This window comes from Maylandia zebra, linkage group LG1 (assembly GCF_041146795.1).
Source record: "Maylandia zebra isolate NMK-2024a linkage group LG1, Mzebra_GT3a, whole genome shotgun sequence".
Lineage (NCBI taxonomy): Eukaryota > Metazoa > Chordata > Actinopteri > Cichliformes > Cichlidae > Maylandia > Maylandia zebra.
This window is the reverse complement of record NC_135167.1, coordinates 12,295,436-12,312,974: the sequence shown is the minus strand read 5'-3', so window position 1 is coordinate 12,312,974 and position 17,539 is coordinate 12,295,436. Positions and strand designations below refer to the sequence as shown.

General features: G+C 39.6%; 1 protein-coding gene across 1 annotated transcript in view; it reads left to right on the top strand.

Moving 5' to 3' along the window:
- The first annotated feature begins 1,371 nt into the window (after nucleotides 1-1,371).
- The window catches only part of trpm7 (transient receptor potential cation channel, subfamily M, member 7), a 73,479-nt gene continuing 57,311 nt past the window's right edge, over nucleotides 1,372-17,539 (top strand). The window contains exon 1 of the mRNA XM_004539603.3: nucleotides 1,372-1,755. Coding sequence (XP_004539660.2) covers nucleotides 1,753-1,755 — 3 coding nt within the window. The 5' untranslated portion in view covers nucleotides 1,372-1,752. The remainder of the gene's footprint in view (nucleotides 1,756-17,539) is intronic.

Sequence of the window (17,539 nt, the reverse complement as noted above, 5' to 3'; positions counted from 1 at the left end):
TGATTCCAATTCACAAGGTCCTGATTCGATTCGATCCACGATTTTGATTCAATTTGAATTGGGGAAATTTTGTCTCAGACAGTCAGAAATATTATAATTCTGATCATTTATCAGTACTGACACTTGTGAGACTTCATCAGAGGTGTAAGCATCACAGCAGATGCCAAAGTACCATGTCAAAGTACCTGAGGATAAAACAGAAAAACATTAACGAGATTTTTCTGGCCTGGCTTTTTATAGCAGATATCCTTAAAAATATTCTGCAGTAGAACAAAAACAAAAGAAAACCATGCATCAACATATGAACATTACCTGATGCTGCTAAAGTGAAGCAGAGCAAAGTTACACAGGTTTGATTAGAGACACAGCTAAGTGTTTTGCAATGTGCCATCATTTTAAAAAGTTTACATTTCTTCTGCATTGAACAGCAGAAATGGCGCTTTCTTGTCGGAGGTCATTAAAAAAACACTGTACACAACGGTAGACAGGTGGGTAATAAGAAAGCAAATAATGCAGAAAATTTTGATTTTTAGATGAGAAACTGTTCTTAAAGTACACTTAGAGAGAGCTGTGCAGGAACTGTGATTTTATTGTGGTGGAAGCAAAACAGCAAAAGTAAGAGGAAATTATCAATATATTCAGTTTTAGAATTTATAATCACTTTTAACTGTAACTATGCTCAAAGTGCTTATGCTATCTTATTTTAATAAACAACACTGTCATATGCAAAACTAGAGTAGCACTTGTGGTGGCAAGAGATGATTTTAGGATGGTACATGCCACCCCATGCCACCCTTCTAGATCCACCCCTGCCCTGGACCCGGTTCTTCCTAGTGATGGTAAATTTGATTCTTTTTACTGAATCGAGTTTTAATGAGTCACTCACCAAAGTGAATTGGATTTTTGAGTCATTTGATTCACTGAGTCAGTTGACCAGAGAGTGCAAAAAATGTGTGAGATGTGTGAAATGTATGATTCAGCACAGGAAGGGAGGGGGTGAGTAGCTCAAATGTGCTGTTAGCATTGTTAGCAGAGCGATGCTACTGTGAACCAAGGAGCTATTGTTTTGATGTGAGCTTCTACTCAGGGTTTTTTCTTCCAGTTCAGAGCAGAAATTTTTTTGTTAAGATACTGGATGTTGTGTTTTTCTCCACAATTTTAATTATAAGCTAGATATATTGCTGCTAACAGCAACAGGGATGAGTCAGTTGGGCTTGTGAATCATGATTCATGAGTCAGTAAAGTGATTCTCGAGTATTGAACAATTCGTTCATGATTCGCGCATCACTAGTTCTTCCTGTGGAAAGGGAGCTCTTCCGCCCCAACATTACCAAGAGCTTGCTTAAGTGGGATTGCTGGATGATGGGGTTGTAGGGTCTTTATCTTAAAACGTCTCGCGACAGTTGTTAATACGGGTTTGCACTATATGAATAAAACGGAATTTAATCGCTTTAGCGTACGTCGTCACCTTGTGGCGTCTTCGTAAAAACAGAGGAAATAAAACAAAGCGCACATGTGGCTGCTGGCTCCGCCTCCGCCACGTGACAATGAGCTGGCTGAGTCAGCCGGCTCGTCATGCAGCGTCAGTCTGGAGTCGCACAATTATGAAAAGGCAACCTTCCGTTGGAGCTGCACCCGAAGCGGATCTCTCCAACGTCTACCGGGCTTTCCTTCCAAGGCTAACTGAGAGTACCGCTGATAGATGGATAAAAGCCACGACAGAGCTCTTCCTGAGTCTCAACGGTGAAGAGAATGGTATGTGAAGCTCTCCGGGTGGTCAGCTGCCACCCCTGGGTTTTATGTTCTGGTTAAATTGACGCGGAGGATCATCGTGACTGATCGAGGTTTGAGTGGCAGGTTCCCCCAATGCATGCTGTCTCCTGCCTGGTCAGGTATCCAGCTGGGGTCGCGGTGACGCTTTGCCGTTTTTTCCTCTTTAATCGCTGCATGGCTGTTGAGTTGACACATTGTAACGTGAAGGTAGTGTGCGAAGAGCGCACAGTGACACATCGTCTAGCAAAGAAAACTCCAAATCACACACGGGCGTAACGTTAGGAGGCTAAATAGCTAGCGAGCTAGCGCTATACTAAGCTAACAAGCTAGTGGAGCAGCAGCAGCAGTGGTAGCTGGCCGATATGAGCAACGCTGTCTTTGAGCTTTTCTTCACCTCACAATCATTTAGACCTGATAATATCAGCTAGCACTTGTTTAAGACGTTTCCTTTAGCTGTCTCAGATGTCAGACAAGACACGCTGTCATTACCACCAACAAGTCAATGCAACCCTGAGTGGCTGCCAAGTCTGCGCAGACGTGCCAGCGTCAGGAAAAGTAAAGTGGTGTTGAAATGCTCATTTTATTAGCTCAGGTTTTGGTGAAACGCCTGTATTTCTGCTCATGTTGGGCTGGACCTGAACGTTTCAGGCCTGTTGCAGTCATTGTTGTGGTTTTATTCCTGGAGAGAGTCAGAGAGACGGGGAGGAAAAATAACATGGAATTGGTTTAAACAACTGGGTTCGAGCCGAGCGCGTGCGCGACGACTATTAAAAAGTCGTCATCAATGGAGTGTCGATTCTAGGATTCACCATGGCAACCGTAGAGGAGAATGATGTCCTTGGTAACGTCCGCTGGACTTATATCTGTTTGCGTATTTCTCTGAATATACTCGTAATGTTTTTCGTGCGTTTAAAACCTACAAGGGCCCTCCAGAAAGTATTAGGGTCACATAAAAAATATTTTATTGTCATTTCACCTGTACAGGGAAATTGTATGTTATCTTAATTCAGACATCAAAGAAAAAAAAGACTTAAATAATCTACAACAATATACAAGATATTTTACTTTTATATTCTATGAGCATTGATTGCCAGATTGATTCTCTTAAAAAATGTGTTTATTGTTTTTATGTCCTGGATCATCTGCTAGCCTACGCTCAAACAGAAAATGTCCACTGTTGGGATTCATCTTTTATGATGATCCTGTTGGTTTTTTTGAGGTAATGGGAACTGTAACGATCTCCTAAGGAGGGCGTCTGATGATCTGCTTAAACCCTTTCGTCTTTGCAACTGAAGCTGTCAGAGTAGACAGACACACACACACACTCACAGTATGTTAATATGCCCTCTTAGGAGCAGACGTAGAAGGACATAAGCAGTTTTTGGGTAAGGTGACTCTTTCTGGTGATCATCACGAAGTAAAGTATGTGTTGGTTGTTTTTCAGCTTTGCAGTTTTTCAGTTTTTACTCTCAGATTTTCTGCTTTATTTTCAAAATGCAAATGAAATATTTTTTAAATATTTTATTGTAGAGACTCTAATACTCCGTTTGAGGGTTTTGGCCTTCCACCAAAGAAAAATCACCAGGACTGTGATTAAAATATATTTAACCAGCATTTTCTTAAAGTCCAGTTTAATTTACCGAACTTAAAACATCTTTATTGTTAAAATGCTAATGATAAAAGGAAAACATTGTCTTCTGTTTGCCAGAAAAACGCTATAAAATTGTCGGTCCTACACACCCTAAAATACCGTTAACATGTTAATTACAATTCTGTATTTTTTATATTACGTATTTAATGATTGGACTGCAGTATTAATAATAAGCCTGTTAAATTATACTGTCACACCGTCAGCAGCATTGAAAATTTTCATTCCTGGTTTTGGTCTTGCTTTTACCTTTTATTAAATTTTTTTTTAAGTTCCTCATATTTGTATCCAATCATAGTTTCTTCGTTTTGTAAGGAGAAAAATAATCTACACCAGGGATGGGCAATTATATTTTCCAACGGGCCACATCAGAAACTGGAACTGTTGTACTGTGTAAGTTTACAAAGAGATAATATTGTTAAGCTGAAGTCAATTCTGCTCAGTATTATTGGTCCGACCCTCCAGAACAGTCCCGAATTCTCTTGTGGTTTCTTGGGAAAATGAATTGCCCATCCATGTTTGTGATTTTCATCTTATTGCGCATTGACGTATTAAAATAATACACCTTTGTATGACTACCTAACATGATACAGATGTTTATCATTAGTGATGTCAGATATCGAAAATTCTGTTTTGGAAAGAAGGGGTCAGCACAGAGACTACAAGCCCATTATCATCAATGGAGCTCCAGTGGAGAGGGTGCAGTCCTTCAAGTATCTTGGTGTTCACATCACCTCAGACCTGACATGGGCTGCCCACATTCAGGTCCAGACCAAAAAGGCTAGGCAGCGCCTGTATCACCTACGACAACTGAGGAAGTTCAGGGTCTCTCCAAAGATCCTCAGGATTTTCTATACAGGCGCTGTGGAGAGCATCCTCACACAGAACATGACATCGTGGTTTGGGAACAGCTGTGTGAAGGACCAAAAAGCTCTCCAGAGAGTGATCCGTACAGCAGAACGCTGCTGCAGGATTGCTCTCCCCCCGCTTCAGGACACCTACACCAGGAGATGCCGGACTAGAGCAGCGCAGATACTGAAGGACCCGTCCCATCCAGGCAACAAACTGTTCCAACTTCTGCAATCTGGTAGAAGGTTCCGCATCTTCCGGGCAAGGACAGAGAGACTCAAGAGGAGCTTCTATCCCCAAGCCATCCGTGCCCTAAACACACACACCCGCCCGCTCACATCATCTATAATTGACTGAGACAGGACTCTCTTCCAGACACTCTAAACCAAGGCACAATGTACATTTCAATTCCTTTAACTTTAAATATGTTTATATTAGAGCTGGGCGATATGAGATTTTTTCATATCACGATATGTTTTTTTCATTTCAGGCGATAACGATATCTATCACGATATAAGCCAAATAACTATATTTGTAAGATTTAAATGTGCCGTTGCTCACAAGTAAAATGTGAAATAATCAGCAGCTTGTTTTGATTTAAATATTTATTTCCTATAATAAGTTCAACAGGGTAGATGTACTTAAGGAACATGAGACTTTTTCAGATAAATAAAGGCAAATATTGCAAACTACACAAAAGGCAGCCGCTAAAGCGTTTAAGTTTCAAAATAGAACAAACAAAACAGACTAAATTGTCAATTCCACTTAGAAACAAAATATTAATTGTAAAAATAAATCTTAGTTTGTGTTACAGAAGAACAGACAAAACTGACTAACTTTTGTCAATATCAAATAAACTGAGAACTAAAAGGAAATTCTCAATCTCTCCTTGTTGTATAGCTTAGCTTTTCAAACAGTTTTAACAGTTACTTTAGTCTGACAAAAGCCGAATGACGAATTAGCGCTTCCAGTCAGAGACTGAGGCTACGTCCACACGTGCACGGGTATTTTTGAAAACGGAGATTTTCCGTTTTCGTTTTAAAAAATAATCCCGTCCACACATAAAGGCAGAAATGAAGGAAAACGCTGCTATGAACATGCCAAAGCAGCAGGTGGCGCTAGATTCCTAACCGTACCGAAATGTTGGCCAATCAGAAGTCTAGAAGCCTCGGTGGGAAAAAGTAAACAAAGCTGGGGCATAGAAGAAGAACCGAGTTGTATGTGTGGAGTGACAGTAACTGTGTGTATATGTAAGCATTTAAACACTGCAGAGAGTAGAATTAACAGTATTGTAGAAATTCTTTTCACCGAAACAATAACGTGGCGCACAGTGTGACGCATGCACCAGTTTATTGTATTTCCAGACTTGCTTTCGGCACAATTTACAGTGCACGCTACTCTGTTTTTTGTCAGACTTGAAATAGCCGAAATACCTTCACACAACGGAACTCCTATGGCTCTTCCGTTCGACAATCTCTCCGGCATTGAAACCATCATCTGTTTTCTCTTCGGTCACGCTCGGTTGATTTTTCTAGTCGGCACACTCATTTCCTCCATTACGCGCTGGCTCCATTACCCGCTGGCTGCTTCCCAAACAAACACACGTGCGGCTTGGCACTTGTGCTGTACGTAACAAGTCACGCGACGTGACGCTGCGGCTGTGATTGGTTCGGCGCTGCGCTACTTAGCTTGGATTGGCTAAACTTTTATTTTTTTTATTTTTTTTTATTTTAAGAGGACAAGAGCGGCGAGGTCTATCGCGATAGCTTAATTTCTCTATCGAGTAAAAGTTATATCGCGATACATATCGTTATCGTTCTATCGCCCAGCTCTAGTTTATATTGTCTATCCTGTAAAATAGTCAGATGTCTATTCATATTAATGTACAGAATTCACCTGCTAGCTGCTACTACTGCACATTCACCCAGTGTATATACTGTATGTATGTATGTATGTATGTGTATATGTATGTATATATATATATATATATATATATATGTTCTTCCTCTACACCCCCCCCCCCCACCCCCCCCCCCAAATTTTTGCACATGTCGAGGAGCGTGTCAGACTACATTTCACTGTGTGTTATACTTGTATAACTATGCATGTGACAAATAAAGAACCTTGAACCTTGAAATGTTAAACTTTCTTCTGTTTCAGGCCCCTGGTATATTGACAGAATCTCCACCTGTCTATATACACAAGAGCTGCCTTAATGGTCTTGCCATCCCCTCAGAGAACTCGTTGACAGTCTTACTATTTAAATTATATGTATTTGACTAGGAATAAAACCCCACCCAGAGGTCCTAATCATGGAGTAATCAATTGTCAATAAATTATTCTCAGCCAGTATTAGTACAGTTGCGTTAAAATAGCAACCTGGCTGATATTCATATACTTTTCTTTTGTTCCTGTCTTTGATCCAAGGAAAAAAAATAAATAAATATATATGAAAAACAAACAAAGAAAAACTGTTGTCATGTCAAAACTGGTCTAATGTAATGGCTAAAAATTATACCATATGTTTTCGTATTCAGCTTTCCATACTCAGCTTTGATTATTATGACTACACGATTTGGGTACTTATAGTAAACTTCATGTAGTCATAGTTGTTAGTTTAAATTATACTCAAAACAGTGAGTTTAAATCTGCAGGTAGGTGATTTGGCACAATGACTTTGCTGTACTCTGAGAGCAGTGATATAATGTAATGCAAATTAATTTGGCTTTGCACTCATCATGTCCGACAGCTGCTGATTTGATAAAGAAGACCTTCCAGCAAGCAGGCTGAGTGTTTTACCTCTTTTTGGAATGAAAAAACATAGTTTTCTGCGTTTTGTCATCAACAAAACCAAGAGTTTTCACTGAACGTGCTGTCTGGAATGCTCCCTTAAGACTTGCCCAAACATGTGTTTGCAAGTTGTATTTTTTCCTGTCTGTAAAACCACGACCTCCCTTTTTTCCAAGAACTTGATGGTACTTCTCGTACTTTTCCTGTGAAACAGAATGACGGTTCGGGGTGGATGTAAAGAGAAGAAGTGAAGCAGAAACAGCTGTGAATTAGCCTTGTCCATAGTTTTGTTGGTACTCAGAAGGGAACATTGACTATATCAACACAGATATGCTATGTCCTTGGATCTTACCTGTTTGAGAATGGTTTAGTTTAGGAGTCATTGAAATGGTTAAAAATGTCATCCACGATTTATAAACATCCATGTTACATCTACTTTTATTTATCTACTTTTATTAATAATAGTTTTTTTTATATCTACACTGCAGCTGTCTTTAACTTGTAAGTTTTTTTCGTATAGACTGCTTGATGTCCAGTATTGCAGGAAATAGTCTGGTGAATTCACTACTAGTTAGTCTGGTTTAAGAAGATGACCACTATTTTCAAATGTAGGACCAAAGCTAAAGTGAAACATTTCTCCTCCATGTTAGAAAGCACAACTTAAGGCAATGTCTTGTCCTGATTCTACTGATATTTTAGAGCTTTGTGCAAAAGCAGCTTGAGATTATAGTAGCCTGTAGTGTGTCTTTTACCCTTTACTTTCCTCAGTGTTGGCCTGAGCAGGTCACACGCTCCAGCTTACCTCTAGATGATGAATTCTGCTGTGCTGCTACTCTAAACAGTGCAATTGTAACTGTTAGTTTGAAACAAATGCCATTTCATTATAGACGTGAGCTCAATCTCTGATAGAGTTTTGTTATTGCTAGTAGCAGACTGTTACGTAAAGTTAGGTGGTTTAACTTTAGCTTCAGTTTTGGCTTAGAGCTGGTAGAAAATGGTTTTGCGTCACTTTGTTATGGTCTGCAACAGACTCGAGCTGTATTTGTGTTACTGCATGTGTGTTTGAGTCTGCTGACTGACTTTTGAGTTTATCTCACACTACATTTTCACCACACACACACACGAAAGCACATTTGAAGATGGCAGATAACGTTTTTTCCACTGGCACAGCACTGTGCAGGGTTTTCAAACTCAAAAATAGTAGCAGTCACAACTTGTGAATTTTTGTGAATGGAGTGTTTCTCTGTAGTATCCAGCTGACTGCTTTCACTCGTGTCACTTGTACAGCTTGTGGCCCATTTCTGACTTGTGGGTGCTCCAGAGTTCCCCGAAAGAACTGCAAGATAGTTCTGTTTTTACTTGTACAGCATGCTCTTTATTTATTTATTGGCTTTTAATACACCATTACCTTGGCACTGTCCCTACTCTTGTTTCTGCTTGAACCGTAGTTTTCAGGGGTTTTCATAGCTATCTGCATCAGATGTTGAGAAGGAAAGCTATCACATGCTTTAGTGAACTAGGTAATACAGCTTTCTGGGTGCAGCACTCAGGAGGCTAGCCTGATGCTACCCCTATATCCGCCCCATGCAGTGCAGTCTTTCAGAGCTTTGCCCCAGAGGGCATGAATGTGTGAGCTGTTGAGTTGTCACACTTTGGTCTCATGACTGTTTGTACTTTTGTGTGCTGCTTTCTGGCAATCTTATCTGAAGGCTTTAATGAACCTGTTCTCTCCATTTTAATAGTCTTTTATAGGCCAAGTTCTTGGAACAATAACATATGGCAAGGATTGCAAATTGATAAGAGCTGTCATAGTTAAAATAAATGTCCCGTATTGTGCTTCTCTTTTAATTGAACCACTATATGATAACAGATTTTCAGATAACCACATTATAACTCTTTTGATTGGGTCTGTTAGTTTAGCAGACTGTATAGTATCTGGGGTTAAACGCGGACATTTTAGTGATTCGTCTTATAGAAAGATGTAAAGTCTTTTTTTCTGGAGGAAATTTACAGCTCTCCATTTTTTATTTTACACATAAGGATAAGCTATTTCATATGATTATCCAGACTTAAGAGTGATGCTGGCTGCAGGGTAAAAGCTGTTTCTTAGTCTGCTTATCCATGATTTGTTGGACTTGTAGCACTTGAAAAAGTGATGAGTCTCTGAGAATATTGATGGTTCTTACTAGGTAGCAGAATAAATCAGACTATATACTATATTATTATATTTATTTATTTAATTAATTTTTTTTGTCCCAGGCAAAACCATGGCCACGTAACCTAATCCTAGAGCTGGGCGATAGAACGATAACGATATGTATCACGATATAACTTTTACTCGATAGAGAAATTAAGCTATCGCGATAGACCTCGCCGCTCTTGTCCTCTTAAAAAAAAAAAAAAAAAAAAAAAAAAAAAGGTCAGCCAATCCAAATTAAGTAGCGCAGAGCCGAACCAATCACAGCCGCAGCGTCACGCCGCGTGACTTGTTACGTACAGCACAAGTGCCAAGCCGCACGTGTGTTTGTTTGGGAAGCAGCCAGCGGGTAATGGAGCCAGCGCGTAATGGAGGAAATGAGTGTGCCGACTAGAAAAATCAACTGAGCGTGACCGAAGAGAAAACAGATGATGGTTCCAATGCCGGAGAGATTGTCGAACGGAAGAGCCATAGAAGTTCCGTAGTTTGAAGGTATTTCGGCTATTTCAAGTCTGACAAATACAATAAACTGGTGCATGCGTCACACTGTGCGCCACGTTATTGTTTCGGTGAAATGAATTTCTACAATACTGTTACTGTTAATTCTACTCTCTGCAGTGTTTAAATGCTTACATATACACACAGTTACTGTCCCTCCACACATACGACTCGGTTCTGCTTCTATGCCCCAGCTTTGTTTACTTTTTCCCACCGAGGCTTCTAGACTTCTGATTGGCCAATATTTCTGCACGGTTAGGAATCTAGCGCCACCTGCTGCTTTGGCATGTTCATAGCAGCGTTTTCCTTCATTTCTGCCTTTATGTGTGGACGGGATTATTTTTTAAAACGAAAACGGAAAATCTCCGTTTTCAAAAATACCCGTGTACGTGTGGACGTAGCCTCAGTCTCTGACTGGAAGCGCTAATTCGTCATTCGGCTTTTGTCAGACTAAAGTAACTGTTAAAACTGTTTGAAAAGCTCAGCTATACAACAAGGAGAGATTGAGAATTTCCTTTTAGTTCTCAGTTTATTTGATATTGACAAAAGTTAGTCAGTTTTGTCTGTTCTTCTGTAAAACAAACTAAGATTTATTTTTAGAATTAATATTTTGTTTCTAAGTGGAATTGACAATTTAGTCTGTTTCGTTTGTTCTATTTTGAAACTTAAACGCTTTAGCGGCTGCCTTTTGTGTAGTTTGCAATATTTGCCTTTATTTATCTGAAAAAGTCTCATGTTCCTTAAGTACATCTACCCTGTTGAATTTATTATGGGAAATAAATATTTAAATAAAAACAAGCTGCTGATTATTTCACATTTTACTTGTGAGCAACGGCACATTTAAATCTTACAAATATAGTTATTTGGCTTATATCGTGATAGATATCGTTATCGCCTGAAATGGAAAAAAACATATCGTGATATGAAAAAATCTCATATCGCCCAGCTCTAGCTAATCCTCGTGATATCTTTGAACCACTCTCACTGTGTAACATAAGACCACTGTTTTAGAGCCATGGCTTTTGTAATGATCCTACAACTAAAGATGGCCTGCAAGAAATTTTCATTGTCAGAAACTTGGGATGACGTCTCACCATGTGACAGCTACAACAAATGTATTAAATAAATGAAATCCAATAAATGTTGGAAGCCTTGTTTGTATGGTATGACCTCATGATTGCACCATTGAGATTATAAAATGGAAACCAATATTTGAGGAATTTCAGTTATATGTTGTAGCATATGATTCAGTGTGCGATGCTCTTTTACTCACACATACCGCACCTAAGGATGGGAATCAAGAACTAGTTCTTGTAGAGATCCAGTTCCCAGTACTCTAATTCCTTGGAAGTGTTACTCTGCTTGCCTATTGATCTCCCTGATTGGTTCTTGCACACTCACGTCGATCAGTTGATATCAGTTCCTGTGTTGGAGGAGGAAACTAGTGGAGCAGTCTCCAGTGTGGATATGGACAGTACTCTTATTTTTATTGCACAAAAGAATGAGAGCACGATGGTAAAGTGTAGTCTGCTCCAGGACAGAAGCAGCTGCATTATACGGTTAACACAACTTCAGCTCTTCGCAAACACCTGCACAGACATCATGCTAACGGTAAGCTAGCCAAGTGAGACAGTGTTTCAGATTATTTTACATTGTAACATGAAAGCAATGTTACGAATACTATAACAAATGTCTTTCTCCTGGCTGTAATTAAATAATGTACTGCTTTACTTTTAAGAAAAATGTTCTGTGTAATATTTACTTAAGCAGTGACACTAACACTAATCACAACAAAGAGCGGAAATACCTCCAACATGCACAAGCGTTTAACCACGCAGTATGTAATTGATTTGCACAAACTTAATGTCTTTGATATGCTGCTTAGAGATGGTGGTGGATCTCAAAGTGGAGCCGATAAGGGAATCGATAAGTGATATCGATAATGGAATTGGAATTGCTAAATTCTTATCAATTCCTATCACTACTCACACATAACACATTGTATCCAGATTTATTAGATCTGTGTTGCGCATCGTGTCTTGCGTTACATTGCTAAAATTGTAGACTGTAGTTGCCTTACACAGCAGCACAGATGCTGCAGCTGGAGCTGGGAATAAAATCTGACAAAGTGATGCAGGCTTATCAGCAGCGCTGCTTTTAAGGTACAAGTAGAGCCGACTATAATTAAATTGATGTACTCCATAAAATCTATGTGTCGTCTATGTTATCTCACATTGTGTATGACAACTTTAACACTGCCATGGTTGTAACTGCAGGAAAAAGACTGAAATGGAATCAAGTAAAGAAAAGAGGACAATAAGCACTGTCCTCTCTTAAAAGATCAAGAAGTTAATACCAGAAAGATTTCAAAATAACTAGATAAAAAAAATAAAATGAAATAAAAGCAAACTTCTTGTTCCTCTTTATTGTTTTTGATTGTAAAGGAGGTCTGTTATGCTCATTTCCAAATGCTCCTTGATTTATTTTTCTTTAAAATATACTGGAGTGGCTTTGCATAATTCACAGTTCAAAATAACCATAATTTACACTGGGCACCTCAGAACCCACTGTGTTTTTACTCCTCTTCCTTTAAGCCAGCTTTCTTCTGATTGGCTACCTGACAAGGCCATATTGGGGATATCTGCTTTCGTTGGTGTCATACAGAGCCAAGAGGAGACGGGGGGGAACCTCTCAAAGTTGTAACTTTTTGCTGATCTGGATTATCCTGCCCTATCCTGCTCTGGCTGTATTTAATGTGAAAATCTGCCACTGTAACAATGGACAGAAAACACACCCAAAAAATAATAATGCTAATTGGAGATGAGGTGTGGGAGAGGAGTCTGTGTAGGATTCCATTCTTGTTCTATAAATGCAAGGCATCAGTTAATTCAAAGTGCTTCACAGACTTCATTATTCAAAAACTAAATTCCACAAGATTTTTCCTTCTATTAGTCGATTAGTCCGTGGTAAACTTGGACAAGGCTCTCTTACTCATTTATTTTGGACTTGCCCCAAATTGTACAACTATTGGTTGGACATCTTTAAATGTTTTTCTGATATGTACAACTGCACAATAGAGCTGGACTCGATAACTGCATTGTTTGGATCTTCCTCTTCCCTTTTACATCTCAGCTCTGCTGCACAAATGACAATTTTGTTTGGAATGGTAATTGCTAAGACAATCCGATTATTAAGTGATGATGTGACGAATCCTACTTCAGGGGATAAAGTAGTCTGCATTTAATATGGCTTTTGTGTTGTTAACATGTTTAATGCTTTGTACAGGGAGTGCAGAATTATTAGGCAAGTTGTATTTTTGAGGAATAATTTCATTATTAAACAACAACCATGTTCTCAATGAACCCAAAAAACTCAATATCAAAGCTGAATGTTTTTGGAAGTAGTTTTTAGTTTGTTTTTAGTTTTAGCTATTTTAGGGGGGTATCTGTGTGTGCAGGTGACTATTACTGTGCATAATTATTAGGCAACTTAACAAAAAACAAATATATACCCATTTCAATTATTTATTTTTACCAGTGAAACCAATATAACATCTCCACATTCACAAATATACATTTCTGACATTCAAAAACAAAACAAAAACAAATCAGCGACCAATATAGCCACCTTTCTTTGCAAGGGCACTCAAAAGCCTGCCATCCATGGATTCTGTCAGTGTTTTGATCTGTTCACCATCAACATTGCGTGCAGCAGCAACCACAGCCTCCCAGACACTGTTCAGAGAGGTGTACTGTTTTCCCTCCTTATAAATCTCACATTTGATGATGGACCACAGGTTCTCAATGGGGTTCAGATCAGGTGAACAAGGAGGCCATGTCATTAGTTTTTCTTCTTTTATACCCTTTCTTGCCAGCCACGCTGTGGAGTACTTGGACGCGTGTGATGGAGCATTGTCCTGCATGAAAATCATGTTTTTCTTGAAGGATGCAGACTTCTTCCTGTACCACTGCTTGAAGAAGGTGTCTTCCAGAAACTGGCAGTAGGACTGGGAGTTGAGCTTGACTCCATCCTCAACCCGAAAAGGCCCCACAAGCTCATCTTTGATGATACCAGCCCAAACCAGTACTCCACCTCCGCCTTGCTGGCGTCTGAGTCAGACTGGAGCTCTCTGCCCTTTACCAATCCAGCCACGGGCCCATCCATCTGGCCCATCAAGACTCACTCTCATTTCATCAGTCCATAAAACCTTAGAAAAACCAGTCTTGAGATATTTCTTGGCCCAGTCTTGACGTTTCAGCTTGTGTGTCTTGTTCGGTGGTGGTCGTCTTTCACCCTTTCTTACCTTGGCCATGTCTCTGAGTATTGCACACCTTGTGCTCTTGGGCACTCCAGTGATGTTGCAGCTCTGAAATATGGCCAAACTGGTGGCAAGTGGCATCTTGGCAGCTGCACGCTTGACTTTTCTCAGTTCATGGGCAGTTATTTTGCGCCTTGGTTTTTCCACACGCTTCTTGCAACCCTGTTGACTATTTTGAATGAAACGCTTGATTGTTCGATGATCACGCTTCAGAAGCTTTGCAATTTTGAGACTGCTGCATCCCTCTGCAAGATATCTCACTATTTTTGACTTTTCTGAGCCTGTCAAGTCCTTTTGACCCATTTTGCCAAAGGAAAGGACGTTGCCTAATAATTATGCACACCTGATATAGGGTGTTGATGTCATTAGACCACACCCCTTCTCATTACAGAGATGCACATCACCTAATATGCTTAATTGGTAGTAGGCTTTCGAGCCTATACAGCTTGGAGTAAGACAACATGCATGAAGAGGATGATGTGGACAAAATACTCATTTGCCTAATAATTCTGCACTCCCTGTATTTTCTTCTGTTTAACCTCAAAAAGCTCCTAAAACAGTCAGTGATCACCGTTGACCTCCCTCGGCTTTTATTACCGCTAATCATTTATTTAAGCTCAGTTTTTAAAACCTTACGATGTAACTACAGCACAGACCATGCAGCAGTATATGAATGACTAACCTCGTATTGTGGATGGATTATCTCAGTTCTCCTGGCTGAAGTTTGGTCCTTTTTTACAGCATCCTGCCATGCGATTACATTTGTTCCTGACCACTGAGAACCCTCATGTTGTGGTGGACCACTAGAGGGCTCCACTCACACCCAGTGTATAGGAAGTGTGTTCCTGTGTTTTGTGGCGCGATATGCGCAGTTGATGTTGGAGACGAATAAAGGAGTGTGAACTGAGAGCTCTGTGTTGTTGATGCTTACCTCCACAACGTTAACTTTTATCGAGTGGGAAAAAAAGTTAGCTTGTTTATATTATGCTAACATAGCTGTGTCGCTAGCGGTCACGTAGCACATCTTTATATCAGAATCAGAATCAGAATCTATATACCAGCTAGCCAAACTTCAGTAACCCTACAAACATCACTGCTGTTTAGTTTTCTGTCTTCATTTATGTTGGAAGTGATAACAGAGCTGTACGTTTTAATTTGTTTCCAAAACCCCGCAGTCAGGACATGCTATATTGTATTTAGATGGAAGCTAGCGAGCTAACTTCCTGCTAACTTCTAACTCCGTTAAATGTCAAAAATTCCGTTTTCATGGATGCCTGGATGTTAAACTCAGTTGTTACACCTGGTAGAGCAGAACGCTGATCATTTTATTAAAGATGAAAGACTTAAGACAGTGTTTTAACTCTCAGTAATGCCACAGTGATCATTTGATATATGGACCTGCAGCAGAGTTTAGGCCCAGACGGGCTAGTGACTGCTCTACTGCATATGGAGAGAATTAGGTGTACATTAGAGGACAAACTTAGTAAGTTTTTTTTTTTTTTAATGTGTGGCAGCCATTTTTAGATCATGTATTCAAACAAAGTTCTCTTTGATTGATAATTCAGTCTACCACCCTAGCGTTTTATTTTTGTTTCTTGCCAGTGTTGAAGTAGTATCTTTGCTGATGCAGTGTAATCTTTTGCCTTATTTGTGTGTGTGTGTGTGTGGGGGGGGGGGGGGTTGCCCTTACTGTTGTGTTGTCTGTTTTGTTTTTTCTTTATATGAAAAATCTTAATAAACATATTAAAAAAAAAAAAAAATTCAGATTTTTAAATGTCCTGTCCCTACAATTGTCCATTTCATATGTAGTATGATCTAAATTAATAATTAGGTCTCAAGATTGTGTTGTGTACCTTATGAGTTAATCACTTCAGAGATCAGTAGTCGGACAAAAAAAAAATCTCCATGAGAAGGCCTAAGCTCACTGTACCGTGGAGGATGCCCTAGATCTGATGAGTCGCAGATCTGTGGCACAGTAGTAGTTCTTGTTAAGGGAAGAAAAAAATCATATCTTTGGGTTAAGTCTCTAAAATAACATTTTTAATTGGCTTAAATCCTGAACCATATTTATGTCTATTACAAATGGTGGGAAAGCTCTTGAAATTATATTTCTATCAGCACATTTGGTAACAGCTTCTTAAATCAAACATGGAAGAAAATAAAATGGCAATAATTAATCTAGGTCTTTCTGTTTGTTCTGAGAACAGCTCTTGCACTGAAGTGCTGACCTCGTTGCTTCCACTCTTTTTAATGGGTAATAGAATTGCCAAGCCAGATGTTATCTCACCCTGTATTGCGTCACTCAGGGCCAGAGGAATGATGGGTTGACCAGCCAGCCTTGTAACATTGTTGGGAAAAAGGAGCAGGGGAGAGGAAGAGCTCAGCTGGCAAGGTTTCTGGCTGAGGGGTGACAGATGGAAGATAAAGTGACAGTGCACAATCAAATTTGTGTCTCTCCAAATTAACATATTAATTCCCCCAGTTGCACATAGCTGCCCATAAACAAAACTCACAGTATCTAACACTGCTGAGCTGAACAGGATAGAAAGGTGCTGGGTCAAATTTTCCACGTGATCGGAGTTGTCATAAAAACCCGGGGCTCAGAAAGAAGCCAGAGAGGAAGAGGGAGGGAGCGAGGAAGTGGGAGAGTAAGAGTTGGTGTGTGTTTTTTGGCAGCGTCTGTGACGCTCAAGTCTTTTGTTGCCTGACATTTTCAGGTACCATGGTTACAGGTTAGCAGTCTTGCTTTTATCTGCCTTATTAACCCTTTGTTAGATTGTATTGGATCAAAAAGACAACGGTTTCAATGCATTCCTCCACATCACAGAAAGAGACCTCTGTTTATTCCTCAGGTGTGTCTCACATTTGTTACTAGTTCAGCAGATAGCGAGACTGAATTGGATGTTGAGCACTGATTAGATGAGCGATTCTGTTAACCAGTGGGCAGTAAAGAGCAAATGACCTGCTGTGCAGGTAGAAGGTGAAGATGAAATCACGCAGCAAAGTTTGTGAAATGTAAACCATAATCTGTAAACCATGTGGAAAAGTTTCAGTAAATATGGGGAAATGTGGCACCATGCAATAAATATGGCTTTAATTTAAATGATTACAATTATAGTAAATGCTGTTATTAAAATAAGGTAATCCAGATATACTGATTATTAGATGGCATTCTGTTTTTGCATCACATCATCAGTTTTGTTCAATCCCAACTAGGCTGGGACATGTTCAAGGCTCACTAATGTTGCGTGTACATGTGCCAACTCTGATGTCATCAAAGCCCTGAAGCCATTTATTCTAGTGGATGTGCACAAACCCATCAACTGATGGGTGTGGAAACTCCCATCAGTACTGGTATAGGAGTAGAAGCCATTAATACATGAAGCAGTGTTATCATGAAGGTGTTTACAAAATTGTTCCTTCATTGATTATTATTATTTTTTAAATAAATGTGTTTGGAGGGGAT